The 18,096-nt window shown below is 41.1% G+C and overlaps 1 protein-coding gene across 43 annotated transcripts in view; it reads right to left on the bottom strand.

The window, feature by feature from the left end:
* WNK3 (WNK lysine deficient protein kinase 3) overlaps positions 1-18,096 on the bottom strand; it is an 87,356-nt gene that overhangs the window by 52,203 nt on the left and 17,057 nt on the right. For all 43 annotated transcript variants that reach the window (XM_081845899.1, XM_081845872.1, XM_081845883.1 and 40 more), the window contains 3 exons: positions 6,363-6,535; positions 4,140-4,360; positions 1,655-1,812 (listed from right to left, as the gene is read on the bottom strand). In XM_081845899.1, the coding sequence (XP_081702025.1) occupies positions 1,655-1,812; positions 4,140-4,360; positions 6,363-6,535 (552 nt within the window). The remainder of the gene's footprint in view (positions 1-1,654; positions 1,813-4,139; positions 4,361-6,362; positions 6,536-18,096) is intronic.

Raw genomic sequence — 18,096 nt, 5'->3', positions numbered from 1 at the left:
ATTATGGAAAATCCCCAACTGCTCTTCCAAGCAACCTAAGTTAGTACAGTAGATCTTAACCATATAAACCCTTTCACTTGGAAATAAGTCACAGTGAATACCACCCAAATGACTTGCAAACTGCAGCCATTATTCCTTTTCTTAAAATCCCAGCTTTTGCTTCTAAACAAAATCAAGCTGGATATCCAGGCTTTATGTAATATGCATTGTGAAAGGGGTCAAAAATCATTCTAATTCATTTGACTAATCTCTTCTTACCCTTATCTGGCCATTCACAGCCAGAAATAAGAACTTTTCTCTCCTGTGCATGAAACTTAACCTAATAAAGAATAAGCTACACCCCAATGTTGCTTTCTTTGGGGACACAGAACACACAAGTGTCCTGCAAAATGTTTTTGTCACAAAGCTGAGAATCTTTGTCTTCTATACCTCTAAAGTGTCTTTCCAGGATGTATCCTCAACTCCTGGAAATTATAATGTAATGTACAATCAAGGAAAGTATCAGTTTCATCATGGAGAAACATAAATATCATCAAAACTATCTGAGTACTCTGGCTAGTATGCTAAAATATTGTACTCTGAATGTACATATAAAAAAACTACATTAGGCAATACCCAGAAGCAGCTCCCCTACCATGAGACAAAGTGAAGCAGCTGCTTCAAATGTTTGGTTTTTGGATGCCATTACAGGCAGCAGAGGGGGAAATGAGAGCTCAGGCCCACAGGGCACAATTCGCCAGGAAGAGCAGAGCACTGTAGAAATAAACAGCTGTGCAAAAGCACAGTAGCTCCTGTTCATGACAATACAGTTTGCACAAGACAACTTCTCAATAAATTGCATCCATGTTAATTAGTAGAAAGAGAGTATCATTTGGGTTTTCCTTCTGTCCCACCATTGTGTTTTGACCTTGTCCTGGCCAACCTCTATTGCGAAGTGGGAAAATACCATAATATGGTAAAGTGTGAAAACTGCAACTACTGGTAACTTGAGGGAGCACCTTTGGCAATGACCGACAGAATCCTTATGATTTTGCTATTAAATACTTCCACAAAATCCTTCTCCTCTGATCTGTTTTCTGACACACACACACACACACACACACACACACACACAATGCACCGACCTTCAGTGTAACTAGTTCATTACAGCTACAGAACAAGCCACACACATTAGCCAGAGAATAAATGCATGGAAGCTATTTTTGATGTCTGAATGAACACATCATTTGAGTTGCCAGTCTGACTATGAAGCTGGGAGGAAAAGATTATGCAGGGATTGACACTTATGCAGCTCAATATTGTTAACTGCCCTGTGATCCTCAGGTGAAGAGTGGTATAGAAATTAAATAAATAAATAGACAAAGTTTGGTTAAGGAACCATCCATTCAATTTTTGGCCTAAAATAAGCAAGCTTACCCTTGCATATTGTGCCATCTGAACACCAAACAGTAGTTAAACTTCTTCTGCAGATGACACACCTGAAACTATCAGTCACTCTAGAAAAAACTCAGCAATGTCTAGATAAGTCCAGGCTAAGTTTAGCAGCTGCTTTGCAGGGCAACAGGACTAGCATTAGTTCTGAATAATTGGCTTAGTTGCCTTAAGCTCCCAATATACAAGTTTACCCTAACAAAGAAGTTACATTTACACCTACACTGGTGACTTTTCGGTAGATTTGAGCTGCGTTTTGGCATTCAGAATATGGGTATTCAGAGGTCGCCATCTCCAGCATACACATTCCAAAAGCATAGACATCAACAGACTCATCATAATGTTCTTCATACATCTCAGGAGCCATAAATTCAGGAGTTCCTGGAGAAAAAGTAAAAAGAAGCCAACGTTTTTCCACATTTTGGACTGCTGCAGTCCACCAACAAGCATTTTGCAAGTGCTGCTGCTTTCCATGCAGTAGCCTCCTATATACCGTTATAGATTTGGTGGGGGGACCCCCCTAAACCCTAGAAATTAATAAATGGTAGGATTTTGATTAACGGGGATATGTATGAAAGTACAAGCTGCAGAACTGTGCCAGACAAGGAATCCCTGGACTGGCTTATGCAAACCAGCCTGGCAAGCCTGGCAAAGAGCTAATCTGTTAACATAGCAAAATGGGTTGATGGGCTATCTGAGAGGGGTCCATTGGCCTGGGGAGATAGATGTTGCCAAGGTGATGGGGTGTGTGTTTGAAGTGACAGGAAAAGGGAGTCTTTAGCAAGCTGTTCCGGGAAGAAGGAGGAAGAAAGATGGGGATCCATCTTGGGCAGGCTGGCTGAAGGCTGGCTGGGAGAGATGCCTTAGATTCCATGGCTGCACTGCTGTGGGGGACAAGCCCCTCCTGAAATGACCATGGTGTAAGATCTGGACTCCCTCCATGCAGACTGAAGCTGTAAATAGGTGGATATGTCTTAAAGCTATGACAGTCCCCGCCGTGTCTCAATTCTCCAAAGGAACACAGACCCTAGGTGAGTGCCTGGAATCCTATGGACTCTTGCTACTGCTCAGCAGAGAGAGGGAGAGGCACCCAACTTTTGTAACAATACAAAATAGCGAACGTAATCTCTGAATGTGGATCCTTAGATAGCCAAACTGCTGCATTTCACACAAAAGAGGAAGATACTAGCTGTGGGGAAACAGCAAGTTTGGAAAACAATAAAAAACCTAATACAGTGGTGCCCCGCAAGACGAATGCCTCGCAAGACGGAAAACCCGCTAGACGAAAGGGTTTTCCGTTTTGGAGGTGCTTCGCAAAACGAATTTCCTATGGGCTTGCTTCGCAAAACAAAAATGTCTTGCGAGTTCCTGCGGGTTTTTTCCCCTCCCCCTCCCCCTTTTTCTAAGCTGCTAAGCCGTTTATCTGCTAAGCAGATAAGCCACTAAAAGCCGCTGAAAGCCGCTAATAGTGCTAATAGCGCTAATCCACTAAGCCGTCAATGGGCTTGCTTCGCAAGACGAAAAAACCGCTAGAAGAGACTCGCAGAACGGATTCTTTTCGTCTTGCGAGGCACCACTGTAACAAAAATATATGAGGAGGTAAAATTAATTCAGTAACAACCAAGTACACTGTACTCAGTTGACACAGAATGCTAACTGACCATTAGAAGGAGGGACCAAAAAATTGCAGGAGAAACATGGCATAGAACATCCCAAAAGACAATATGACTGCCTAGAAAAATTTGCTGCAGATCCCACCTGTCCACCCTAATTCTGCATATTCTGACTTCCTGAAAAACCCCAAGGAGAAGAAAATAAAAAGAAACAATCATACTTCTATTCTATCAGAACCTCTAGCATTTGAATTAGGCATTTGACGAGCAAGTATCAGAAACAGAACTCTTTCAGTCATGGCATCCTTACTTTGGAATGCCCTACATAGCAAGGCCCTGATGGCTCCATCTATGGTGAAAGATCAAAGCTCAATGGTAGAGCATCTGGTTGACTGGTTCAAACCTAGCTTCAATCCCTAGTATCTCCAGGAATGACTGGGAAAGATTTCTTTCTGAAATGCAGGAAAGCAACTGCCAGTCAGTGTAGACAACACTGAGCAAGATGGAACAATGGTCTGACTCAGTATAAGGCAGCTTCCTATGTTCCTTCCTATGTTTCACAGTACGGACCTTTGGGGACTACGCCAATTGAATCATGGTTAAGGACTCTGTTATTAGTGTGCTTAGTCTTGTTATTTGTTTGGATTTATGTTTCACATGTATTCAAACTTTGGTTAGCTGCCTTTGATTTGTGTGAACAAGCCAAGGGGCTTCAACCTAGCAAATGGCCCATGAATGAATTCATGCAGATGAGTAACCATAATATGGCGGCTCATGTATTAGGGTCCACCCTTCAATCACTAGATTTCAGTTATGAGGCAGCAGAATTCAGGTACTGAATTTAGGACCTAAAAACATTACACTGGAGTGTGTTAGAAATGTTTTTCATTTATGGTCAAAATCTTCCAGTGGATCAGAAGCATTACACTGGAACCAGTCAAGAGGCAGACTTTAGGAAGCCTGGTCTTGAACTCTTTATGCACTATAGCAGTAGCACTGCTTGGATACAATTGCAGATTCCAGTCTCTACTGCGGACAAAGAGAGAGACACCACAAGTGGCTCTCCAGTGGAGTACACAAACACACTATATTCACCAATGACACTCTTAGCGAACGATGTGCGCATTAAGGTGGCCAGTCCCAGATCGCCAATCTTCACTGAACCAGTGGGCCCCGTGATGAAGATGTTGTCACATTTCAAATCACGGTGGATGATAGGAGGGGTCCTTGTGTGCAGAAAATGCAGCCCTTTCAAGATCTGTCGGCACCAGCTCCTTAACACCTTTGGCTTCATGACTTTGAAACGCTTTAAGTACCTATGAGACAGAACACCACACCGCAGATGTTAACCACACCATCAAGTTAATCCACTTGCATAGTGCTTTCAATCAAGTTTCTGTGGAATTTTACACTGACACTTCAGTGATTCTGAGTAATATTCCAATAATATTAATAAGTTTTTGCGATGTTTGGGTTCTGCAGGATATCACAACATGAGCAGGGGTTCCATAAATGAAAAATAATCACTGGGTTAGAATACCAAAAGATAAAGAGGGAGTCAGCATACTACAAGGAAATCTGTCTCAACTGTTTATAACAATCACATCTAATGTGCTATATGTGGGCCTTAGAATCATAGAATTGTAGAGTCCGAAGGGACCCCGAGGGTCATATAATCCAACCTCCTGTAATGTAGGAATCCTGTCAACAGCTGTCCCTGAATGGGCATGAACCACCAACAACCAGACACTGACCTATGGCACCGCTGTCTTGTGGAAATCTCAAGTGATCCATCATTTGACTGCCCAATTATTAATTTGGACATGCAGATGTTATTGTATTAATACAGTGCTTACATGCAGAAATCTGTGCTTACAAACAAAAAACTGGAGTTTTTGGTGGACTATCTGCTCCCTCACATGTAAATCCACCACTGCATTACCATCATCTGCAGGCCCTGCTTCCAGGGCCCTCCCCTCACTCCTACCCCAGCTCAGAAGGAAGGTGGGTGGCTACTCGAGTCAGGACCTTTTCTGCTGTGGCACCTAGACTTTGGAATTCCCTGCCCAGCTATACGTAGTTGACAAGCACCCACTTTATGACATTTTCAGTTCCAAGTGAAAAGGTCTCCCATGCCTTTGATATCTATTAAGCATGATTTAATTTCGTTTGTTCTCTAGCTATCAGCAGCATTCTTGGTTTTTGCTTCTATTACAAATTGTGCCATTGATTGTTACATCCTGAGCCATTCAGCTCTCTTGGAGCTTGACAGAAGGCCCATTGATTTATACATCTCATACAGTAACTTATTGATGAGCTATAGGCTCTTTTCACAAGGGAGACCCACCATAAATTTGAAATTTCACACAGGTAAACTCACAAGTTCTCTTTTTTGGGGGGGGGTCTTATAAATTCAAGTAGTAGCATCAATGTAAAAATGAAGTTATTTGACATTTTTAATTTATCTTAACAGCCTTAATTTTTGCTGAACAGTTTTCTACACCTGGGGGTGGGAAAGTAGTGGTAGAAATTAGAGAAGGACTAGACCAAAATTACAGAATAGGCTTCCGTCCCTCAGTCATACATTCCATCTTTCTTGTTACGCTGTGTATTCCATAATATTCTTTTATACAGAATTTCTACATAGTCAGCAATGCTTTCTCAGCCCCAGTACAAAACTCCCAGCACATTTTCTTTCTTTCCTGATTATAACCAACTCACATAACGTATATGATCTGTCAGCTTGAAAACAGTAATCCCTAAAAATCAGTTAACTGCAGCAATTTTGCAATTTAGTTGATCTTCGCTGCTCAAGAGACTTCTCAGTACACTCTCCTATTTCTACCCCCATCCCACCCCAAAGAAAACTTAACCATCAATGCTAACTACACTGGTTATAATTTCTATAGAACTTTAAAAGGCTTATTTGTATTCAGTTTTTGTTTCCTTTATTCCACCTATCATATAAGGGTTTACCCAAGGACAACCAATGAGTCTTGTGACTTTACAAGTCTGTGAATCTGAATGCCTCATATTCAAATTCAAAACTGTTTAGTGCACTGTACTGATATGAAGGAGATTTCAACCATACAGATTAATCAGCAAACCACCATGCCACAGATGGGTAGCAAGATATTTACATATATCCCATATATGACACAATGCAGCTCTGGTGCCAAGTGCCTAAACTTTGATGTGGCTGGCCTACAATGCCAACCACAAAATTGGGGAGTGGGTGAAAACAGTCCTAGCAGGTGTGAATATACATTTTTTTAAAAAAAAAAACACTATATCAAATTTGTGAAAGAAAAAACATACGTCTTCAGTGTTCCAGATGTCATCAGCTCAGTTACCAATACAATGCACTTCTTTCCTTTAACAGTTGATTCCCAGGAATCATAAAATCGGACAATGTTAGGATGTTGCAATCCCTTGAGCATCTCAGCTTCTTCTTTAAACCTCTGCTGCTCAGCTTTGGTCAGCTTCCTGTCCTAAAATGAAGAAAAGATGTACAAAGAATCACTATGTTATGTTGTGTAAGAATTATCAAGCATCTAATTAAACTTATGTCAAAACAAATTTGTTAGTATATCGGGTTCCATAAGACTCTTTCTTGGTTTTGGTGTAGCTGTTATTCCTGGTCTAGGTTGGTCAAGTATAGGTCACACTGCTGTTTTAAACACACAGTGAGAGAGACACCAAACACGAGTGATAAAAGCAATGGGCGGTATCCAACAAAACAGTTCAATTAACAGAAGAGAATCTCCTGCACTTCCCTCTCCCCCTACACACATACACCTATGCCCTCCCCTTCCTCTGTTCTGGATTGTGTGAGGAAATCTAGAACAGGTTTAGGGAGTGCATGGGAAGAGGAGAGGAAGGGGGAACTTAGAATGCGCCACTAGAAGTCCTACAGTATTTCGTTGGATACTGCCCAATGAATGGATACAGCCATAGTCAAGTCAGCAAAAAGAATGAAAAGTGCTGCTTCTAGAAATTCTAAGCTTCTAGAAATTTGTTTCGTGGGGAGCATTAAAGTAAGAAAAACATTCAAGAAAGTTTTCCCAGATGCCTTTGGTTTTTACACACTTACAGATTATATATACTAAGCAGGACCCGATTGGCTCCCTGATATACTAAAAAACTGAAGGCTATGACGCAGCTTGGAAGCTGATTTGAATGAACATGGCAGAAGACTCCCCGCAAGTCTGTGCAATTTCAGGTAAAAGCTCCTTCTTTGGTTTACTCAATAGTGGCAGTGATAGCGAAGAAACATTATTTCTCCAACACTGCTGCATCCTCACAGTGTCATCCAGTGGAGGTCCTTCTGGTGCCCTAAGGCCTTCTCCAGCTTGGCCAGGTATAAGTGAATAAATCCTCAAGAGGCTTATTCTGACACATTGTGGTGCCTGTCATCTGAGGCCCTTCTCTAGCTCCCCCCCCCTCCAATTTTGGAGGGTAGCAACAAGAGAATGGGTCTTTTCTGTGATGGCTCCGATTGTGGAATGCTCTTCCCAGAAAGACTCCCCTGATGCAATCATTATATGTCTTTAGACACCAGGAAAAAGCATTTCTCTTTACCCAGGCCTATGGCTATTAAACGATCTATGGCCTGTAAAAGTGTAGGGAAAGAGGAGTGTTATTAATATGTTTGTTTTACGATTAGGCTGTCTGTATGCTTTTTACTATGTTTTTATTATGTTTTTATCGTTGGTGTCTTGTAGTGCATTTCTGGTATTGTGCACCATCCTGGGGTCTTTTGATAAAGGGAGGTATATAAATTATCATCATCATCACCACCACCACCACCACCACCACTTTGAGAATAGAAACCACTCATATTTGCCTTGACTTGGTCACCAGGGAAGGTAACCAGAGCACACGTAAGCTTGTTTCATTGGATGAATTTCAGCTGCTGGACAGAGTCCTTGGACATACAACCTATATACTTAACCCTTTGCTTTTCTTGGCTCATAATATCAAGCCTGGAAGAGATTGGACCAACACTTCCTTCAAAGAAGGGCTTCTCCAACCACCCTAAATGAAGAAGTTTTGCAACTCATCCTGAAAAATTCCCCTCTAGACCTAGTTGCAAATATTCCCTTCCTACCCCAAGTGCTTGAGTGGTAGGTTGTTGTGCAATCAGTTTCCTAGATGAGACTATCTAGGTCTATTTCAGTCCTGTTTTGTTCTAACACAGAGGTTGCTGGTCATTTTGGTGGATGAACTATGGAGTGATGCCACTCATCTGGAAGTCAAAATAAATGATTTTAATACTTGCTGAGTTCAGAACACTTTATATCAGTACCAGGCTTCTGATGATCTCTAACCTCTGTCAAGGACATATGCAGCAAACTCAGCTCAACAGAACAAAATACTAACTCAACAGAGGATTCTGTGTTTAAGAGGAGGGTAAAAGTGTAAGATGTGCCTTGGGCTATGTTTCAACCTACTTCTGCCTTTATGATCTAAGTATTGAATCAAAATAAAACAGTTATGAATGCTGACCTAAGTTATACATAGGCAAATTATTTCCTTTTTCCTGCTACCGAAACTTCCAACTTGCCTTAAACCCAAACCAAACATTCAGGCAAAGAGGACAGACATGTACAACACACACACACACACACACACACACACACACACACACACTTTTAAGAGAACTCTCTCTTTACAAATAAAATACCACAAAATGCATCAGCCCTACTCAACATGACGGCAAATGAGTGATTGTAAGTTAACAATCCCCTTTAATTCCTTTGGCTGATGCTCAGTTAGCATAAATTTGGCAGCACATATATGCAGCAAAGCCAGGAAACACAATGAGAAAGGGAAGGAGCAATAATGAAAGGGACAGATGCCAAGAGGATGCAGTCTTCCCTCCACCCCCAACAGCCCAAGGAGAAGTGGGCACTGCTGGCCTCTTCACATCTGATGGGGCTCTGAACAGCCACTTCGCTCAACACAGTTCTACAGGAAAGACAAATCAAGGATCTCCGAACAACTCAATTGTTTTATGTGCCTATGTTCAAGTGATCAGCAAGCAACAATTTGCAAAATTAATGATGATGGGTGATTTTGCAAAGCTGCAAACATTTTATTGTTTCCTTCAGGCTGGTTGAAATGCAACTGATTATAGAGTAATTGTTTTTGATGTTATTGACTTAATGCAACCAATTAAGTCATGCAACTTAACAGCTTGCAGTAAGAGCTGTTTGACAGTGGAACGGACTCTCTCAGAAAGTGGTAGACTCTCTTTCCTTGTACGTTTTAAAGCAGAGGTTGGCTGGCCATCTGTCCGGGATGCTTTGGTTGAGATTCCTGCATTCTTTGTGGGGTTGGACTAGATGACTTTCAGCACCCCCCCCCTAAAATTCCATAAAGAGATACTGTTGACACAGAAACTTGAACTCATGACATATGTAGTGCACCCAAAAAAAATTTCCCACACAAACGCACATTTAGCTTGGGGAGGAGAAATAATATATTTGTACTTGCCATTTATTTTCCATTGACAATAATGAGTTTTGAATAGCATTCAGGAATCGGACACCATCCTTTTCCCATTGGTTCACACAAACTGAACTGGCATCAAAGGCCCCACCTAAAACTGCACTCCAAATTCACGCTAGGTTAATTTACAACAAGCAAGCTTTGTTTCAAATGGAACCTTTTGTTAATTGGTCAATTGCTGACTGTCAACAATTCAGTTCCTGGTTAAACAGTTAGCTGATTATCCAGAATAACCACTGAGCCATAAGTCAAAAATTAGGATGCAAAAGACAAATGCCATTTTTGGCTATGCGATCAGCAGAACCATCAACGAAGTTCAATGTGGTGCTAAGTGAAAGTCCCTTAGCCCTGTTGCACTAGCAGAATGGTTCTATTTTATAGTGTGCCTATGTTTATGTTCTTCTGTCCCTTGGACACCTGCTAGGTGACAAGCGACTAAGGAGTCAAATAAAATAAATAAATAAATAAATAAATGGGAAGGTGCAAGAAGCCAGCATGGTTCTTGTGACTGGTTGCACAACAGATGACTATAGCACAAATACTTCCTGTTGCACAACCAGTTTCATCAACTTCTGCTAGTGTAATAGTTGTGATGGATTTCATTTTGCCAAACCATTATTCTCACCCTTATGCTAGCACAACAGCCTTTGTACTAGTGGTCAGAGAATGTGAAATCTGGACTATCATTTGCAAGACTCAGGAAAAGTACATAAGAACAGCCTGCTGGATCAAGGCAGTGGAACATCTGTCTAGTTCAGGATTCTGTTTTCAGTGACCGACCAGATGCTAAAGGAAAGCCTGTAAGAAAGACCTGAGCATGACAGCATTCCCCAGTTGTGATTCCCAGCAACTGGCCTTCAGGGGTATACTGCCTCCAACTGAGGAGGTAAAACATAGCTAGTAGCATTTCACTGAGCACTAGCAAGACCTCACATGCAGTGCCATGTTCAGTTCTGGGCATTTCTGTTCCATGAAACATTAAGCTGGAAATAATTTAGAAAACAGTAAGTTTAGGTTAGAAAGCACACAGCATGAAGAAAGTTTGAAACAGATCATTATACACGGCCTCAAGAAAAGGCGGCGGGGAGCTAATATGAGAGTTTTACAGATGTATCTCAAAAAATGAAAAACAGGGAATTGTTCATCCTGCCCAGAAGACAGGACAAGAAATAACCTACTGTAAAGTAGAATAAATTTACATATTAGAAACAGCTTGCCAAATTGAAGAGCAGTTATCCTGTGGCATGAGGTACAGAAAGAAGATATGCTGTCTCCTACCTCAGAAATTAAGGCAGGCATCAGCTGGGGGTGTTTTATGCTTAAGATGGTTGGACTTACTACTGTATAATGTCCTCACTTAGTTATAGAAAGGTGTATATGTTAGTGGGTGTCATGCAACAAAGTGCCTTGCTGAGACTACTCACTATAAGCTAAATATCCCCACTAATGCACTCCAAGCAAGCAGTTAAGCAGGTTTATCCATCCATAAACATAAAAATGGTTAATTGGCCCACCAAGAAATCAAGCCATTAGCAAAACAGGCACTGGAACAGGAAACTTTTCTGCTTCAATGAACTATATAATATGCTAATTTCTTTCCCTCCATAACAACAGCATAGATTTTAAAGCCTTTGTTTGTTTTGTTGTTCTTTTTAAAAAGGTGACAAGTTACAATGGCAAATTATCTGTTCGTACCATTTAGAGACAGTTTTATGCAAAATGTATTAAATTATGTAATGGTCTTATGCTTCCCTTTCTTAACATATGCAATTGTCATTTTTTTACAGTAGGTTTTAATCCCAAACTCTCTTCGCAGTTTAGCTGTCCAGGGTCATCTTTTATTTTCCATGACTAAATAAAAGAAACATATGCTTACTTAGCAAAAGTTCACTCTTGTTCACTTACATAAGCCCTCTGAGCTACAACCTCTTTGGAACATGGAGCAGTGTTTGCATTTACACAGCATGTGCAATAATTATTAACATGATGGTTCTAACCATTAGAAACTAAAAACAATCATATACACTTTCAGCACTCACTAACCCCTGTATGCAGAACAATCAAAGCTTCACAAGAGTTTTACAGAATTTTTCCCTCGATTTTTTGCAGATAGTTGAAACGAAGGGCTGCAAATGGTTAAAGAATGCCACCCATGCTAATATAGATTTCTGCAGAAAGTGGGAAGTCAGTCCAGATCTTTCAATTTCTTTCATATATCATCTTCTCTTAAAAGCTGGTCCCAAGAAATAGTACAGAAACTGCAACATAGCCAGTCAGTTTGGGCTTAGGTCATCAAGTCTAGCCTTTCTACTGCAAAGCTGTGCAATCCAAGCTAAGAACAGAAAGCCCCTGGGTGGCTTTGCACATGTAACCATATAGCACCACAAATCCTGGCTGTATTGGCTGACTGGTCAACAGAATAAAGGTAAAGGTAAAGGGACCCCTGACCATTAGGTCCAGTCGCGGATGACTCTGGGGTTGTGGCACTCATCTCACTTTATTGGCCAAGGGAGCCGGCGTACAGCTTCCGGGTCATGTGGCCATCACGACTAAGTCACTTCTGGCAAACCAGAGCAGCACACAGAAACGCTGTTTACCTTCCCGCTGGAGCTGTACTTATTTATCTACTTGCACTTTGTGCTTTCGAACTGCTAGGTTGGCAGGAGCTGGGACCAAGCAACGGGAGCTCACCCCGTCGCAGGGATTTGAACCGCCGACCTTTTGATCGGCAAGCCCTAGGCTCCGTGGTTTAACCCACAGCACCACTCGCGTCCCTTATGGTCAACAGAATACCTTCCCATAAATCACTCCATGTCTGCCAGCAATTACAATCCATACAGATATTAAAATCTGTAGTGAGCAGCTACATACATTGTTCTACTCTTGATAACTACCATTGCTGCTTTAACCAGCTTATCTGAGAATTAAGCAGACCTCTGTCACCAAACTTTCTTTTCCTTCCACATAAGTGCCTGATGCTTTGTAAGACATCCCAACGTCAGCCACTCTTTGCAGTTGCAAAGACAAAACTTTTCCAACAGCTTTGGAACAAAGACAAAGAGCCACTGTTTACTTAAGTGCTGATCACCTGCCTATGAAGCCAATTTCCATGACTAGTTCAGTTTCTATGTTTCCTTTTTGTTGATTACCTTTTAAAATGACTGATGTTCCAACATAATCTCTTACCTTTTAATAAGCCAAAATAAACAATAGTCTAAATGGCACTCAGAAGATCTGATAGCTGCTTAATATTAGAGGGCAGAAGGGCAAACATTTTGCCTGGCTTAAAAAATATAAGCGATGGAAGATGGGGGCCATATAGGCAACTGATGAAAAGCAGAAGGTACTTATGCTTGTAAAGTCTTACATTCATCTTCATTTTCTAAAATTAAAGATTTGCTTTCCTTATTCCATGTGGTCAAATATCTCTTTAAATGTAGTAAAATAATGAATTTATGGCCTTGTTGGTATTGCCACCAATTATATGATCTACCCTTACTGAATCCATGTTTTGAGACCATATACTTTTTGAATCAATTTCTCATACAAGCAACTCTTAACTTGCAGGGGGGTTATGCTGTGGGGATATCGCCTAAAGCCAAAATTGTGTATAGTCAAAACACGTTGGGTTCCAATTGGATTCAGTGGTGGATGGGACTGCTAAAGTCTCTTTCCACCTCTTTTTGATTTTTTTTTGTTCAGTGTGCAAAGCTGAACGTGCACAAGTTAAATGTGCATAAATTGCAAGTAGAAAAGAGAACACTTTTAATTAATCTGATCTTTTATTGAACCAACTTCCTGTTGATAAAGAGCTCTAAGTAACTGCAAGGTATGCATGTGTCTTCAACAACCGAAGAGAATATAATAAAAAGTATCATTTTATCTGTTTTGTATTTCTCATTTTACAGTCAAAACAAAACAAATTCCTTCCAGTAGCACCTTAAAGACCAACTAAGTCAGTTCTTGGTATGAGCTTTCGTGTGCATGCACACTTCTTCAGATACACATTTTACAGTGCCAGTGAAGTGCTTCACTCGGGGATAAAAATTACCAGACACAGGAACCAATATTGGATACTTCCGTTTAGCAAGACCAAAAACAGTTAAATCTGCCATTATGTAGAAGGCAGAGTTTTTTTAAAAAAAAAAAAAATGTGAAAGCAAAGGATTCCATGCTAAATAGATTGCAAAAAACAATGTGAGCATAGTGGTCAGCTGCAAACGTGCACTAGAATTACGCGTTTAGCTGTTAATGCTGCTGGTAACCAAAGCTTTCAGAGGGGAGAGCAACCTTCATGCTGTTCCTACACGACTTTTTTTTCTTATTTAATTTCCAACCAACAGGGATGTAATTTCCTTTTGAAAAGACATACACATGCTGGAAAGAAGCACTAAGAAGTTGTTCCAATGGACTGGCACTCAGTTCCAATACTTATGGCAGTCATTCAGAAAGGAAGACAATCAGGTCAAGTGGAGCCATTCCTCCTCACACTGCTGCCTCTGTCCCCCTCCGTAGGGAGTCACCTGCTGCCACCACCACACGTCTCTTCCTTCTCTGGGGAGCAGCAGGAATTCTGTACGCTGTGCCTTTCACTGCCACCTCAGTGTCTTCTGAGATCTGCAACCACTGTTCTTGCTCCTCTGGCCAAGAATCAGTGTCCGAGGTGAGGGCATGAAATTGATTTTGTAGTTCTGGAGATACAGTATGGCTCCTGACAGTCAGTTTAAATAAGGCATGAGTGATCACGCCCAGGGGTTGTATTCAACACATTTTCATTCAGAGTAGATCCACCATGACTAACTTAGGTCCATTAATTTCTTGCACCTACTTCATATAAGGGTTAGATGAATACAGCCCCAAGTTTCCCTCCCACAAAAGAGGCACCATTGGCATATCAGCTTAAATTGGGCAAACTCTGCCACTTGACCATCCAGATCAAAGCCAGGTCCAGGAGCATTCCCAGGCTGTGGACCTGATTTTCCATGGTGAGTCTAATCCCATCCCAAACTAGCTGCATCACTATCCCAGGATTACTAGTCCTATCAACCAAAAACACCTCTATCTTGTCTGGATTAAATATCACTTAGACAGCTACCACCCAGAAGTTGATTAAATCCCAATTTGTTAGCTGATGTTTGATCCTACACACCAGCTCAACATGCTCTCCTTGATAGAAAAGGACATTTAGCTTACTGATGACTCCACGCCCCCAACTCTTCAGACAACCCCTTCCAGTTATGTAGATGCTATACAACAAGATGGAAATCTGTGGAATGCCATAAACCAAGCTGCCTTGAGGGTTTTGTTGAAAGGTGTATGTGTGTGTGTGTGTGTGTGTGTGTGTGTGTGTGTGTGTTTATTCTTTTATTTATAAATACATATATAAATAAACCAGTAGAGGTTAGTGCTCACTGAGACTGATAGGGCAGAAGGTAGGGAGGTAGACATTACGTGGAGCCACCACAGAAAAGTCCCACCTATGCACCACCACCCTCTGAACTTTTTCAGGTCGACATAATTAATCCGGAAGTAATGAATTAAGTGGAGTATGTGAAGCAAGGATGGATGGAACACACATTTCATTCTCCCTCCCTCCCATGTTGTCTCTAAGTGACTGTGGTTATGTGCATCTTTGGAACATGAAAAATAACAGTTGCTATGGTGACCTGTCCTTGGGATCACAAAGGGCAGGAAGAGTTTAAAAAAACTTATTTTAATATATCCTGCTTATTGAGGAACTTCCTCCACAGAGCAGTTCATTATTTCCAATACAAACCAACTCTACCTGTTAATAAAATATAAAAATACAATGCAGCTAAAAAAAAGTGATGGAAAAATGCATTGAAAAGTGTGGGAGAGCAATCATTTGATGCAATGTCATATAACCTCTATGCAAATCAATCATTCCAAACGAAAGCTCAATAAACAGCCCATCTCATCTAACCTCCCCCCGAAAATGTGCAAACAAAGCAGGACAAATGCTCAATAAACAGGCTATCTGGAAGTGATCTAGATCTGACATTCATGTATAAAACATCTTTTAATCTTGTCAGTGCTGGGATGTATATTTGACTTAATTACTTCCTTACCTGCAATGCACACAAGGAAAGAGGAATTAGCATGGAATGTTTCTGGGGCAAACTTTGAGAGGGATTTAAAATAGATTCTGACAGTAAAGTGGGCAATGAGTTATTACGGCTGATAAAGTTAAAGCAGCCCCAGCAAAAGCTGAGCAGATGCAGTCTAGCATTAATCATCTCTAAGCCCTAGAATGATCACAAGTACCAAAAGATTTGACTAAAGGTTATGCAGCACTTCTCATACTGCACTTTTCAAGAAGCCTTACATCTTCCTGCAAATATGTCATCCACTTTTTATTGATGGGGCACAGAAAAAGGATACATTCCAGTCCCACAGCAAAGTAATAGCGAGTCCAAGAATAAAACCCAGGTCTCCTGACAATGTTCTACCCTCAAACAATTTGGGCAGGGATAGCAAAAGCATTCTTCACAGAGAGGTGTCCAGCTATGGAATCTGCTACCACAGCAAGAGTTCAGAGCTAAAATGCCTTCATCTATATTTTAAGAAAAGAGCCTATATAAGCTTTGCAGACCAACAATACTTGGAGTTGATTCACAACCAAGATCTGGGGTCAAACACGTTCCTTAAGCTTGAGGACCAGAATTTACTTTCATTCAGTAATTAATGAGTTAAAAATATAGCTAGTAACATTTTTCATAAACACAGAAAGTTTAATTCTGATGCTTCCAATAGGGCTTACTTTGAAATAAATATATTTAAAAGTAGGTCTAAGTAACAAACATACCAACTGAAATTCTCACATATTGTATTTATTGATTTGATATTGTATCCAAACAAACAGCCCTGCTAAATTACTCTTTTAATGTGCTCAGGACAATGCTGGAGGAAAGAATATAGATTGCGGTGCTGGATCAATGAGTGTTGTAACTGATAAGGCTACAAATATGGCACAGCATAAGCTTTGCTTTAAACTCAGCCAGCACTGCAGAGGAGCTGTTTAGATGCATGGCATGGAAAATTCTGATGAGCTTAGGCTAAACTAGCTGTGGAGGAGATTAAACCAATTATTAGGCATTCAGTAGTTATTCCACCACCCACTGATGGGTATATGGGGGCGGGTGAGGGAACAACCACACACTGTTTTTTGAATCATAGCTACTCAAATCAATTTTCCATTACAAAGAAAATGCAAGCAATGACCTGGCTTGCTTTAAAATGGTGCTTTCCCTCTGAATGGTCTTTCTAATGCATTCACCTGCTATTCCCATAATATGCTTAGTCCTCTATTACAGTCTATCTGTTCCAAAGCAGGACAACTATGGGGGCACAATAGAATCAGAGAGTTGGAAAGTTGGAAGGGAGACCCCCGAGGTTCATGAGAGCCAGTGTGGTGTAGTGTTTAAGAGCGGTAGTCTCGTAATCTGGGGAACCGGGTTCGAGTCTCCGCTCCTCCACCTGCAGCTGCTGGGTGACCTTGGGCCAGTCACACTTTTTTGAAGTCTCTCAGCCCCACTCACCTCACAGAGTGCTTGTTGTGGGGGAGGAAGGGAAAGGAGAATGTGAGCCGCTTTGAGACTCCTGAAGGGGAGTGAAAGGCGGGATATCAAATCCAAACAAACTCTTCTTCATCTGGTCCAACCCCACATCCAGTTTATTATTACAGGACAAGTAAATAAACTACCTTTGACAATAGAGATGCCAAACATTGTAAGAGTCCTGCTGGATCAGGGCCCACCTAGTCAAGCAGCCTGTTTCCCAGAGTAGTCAAGTATCTGTTTCCAAGAAATTTGCTAGCAGGAAACAGCTCTCCCACTTTCCTTCAGCAACAGGTTTTTGAACCTGGAAGTTCCTTTAAGCTATAATGGCTAATAGCCTCTGATAGGCCCATTCACCAGGAATTTGTCTAGTCCCTTTTTAATATCCTCACCCCAAAGTCTATTTGTGTCTTGTTTGCTGCCACCTCCAAAATGCTTTGCTGGCAAGATGTAAACAATAGAATTTCTGCATCTTTCATTGTTTTGAGTTTTTGGTCATCCCTGCTCCTTCCAAAATGCCACCTTTTACACACAACTATTAAAGTTACAGGCTGCCCCCCCCCATCAAGTGAATAAATAAAAATACTTTAGTAAATGTAGAAATAATCAGGAAATTTGAAATTGAAATTCTCGCGGAGGTCATTTGGATGATGTATGTTGTGGCGCTTTCTAGCGATGCAACTGTCAATCCAACTGAGCGATAGGCGTGGCTTCTGCCAACTGACCAGTCACATCACAGGTAATTTGGTTCTGGAAGCTTCTCATAGTTTCCAGCATTTTCTCCTGAAAGCAAGCACCTGCAGGGCCTGTGTAGAAACAAGTGGAAGTTTCTCACAGGCTATTTATACCACAGAAAGCCCTCAGGCTTTGTCAATGATATAGTTTAGTTTATTCAAGTTCAGAATTCAGATTGGTGCAGAGTTCATAGCTTACATTTGTTGTTGTTACGGTCAGAGGGGGGA

Source organism: Podarcis erhardii (genome assembly GCF_964252035.2).
Source record: "Podarcis erhardii genome assembly, chromosome: 17".
Taxonomy (NCBI): domain Eukaryota; kingdom Metazoa; phylum Chordata; class Lepidosauria; order Squamata; family Lacertidae; genus Podarcis; species Podarcis erhardii.
This window is presented reverse-complemented; position numbering and strand designations above follow the sequence as displayed.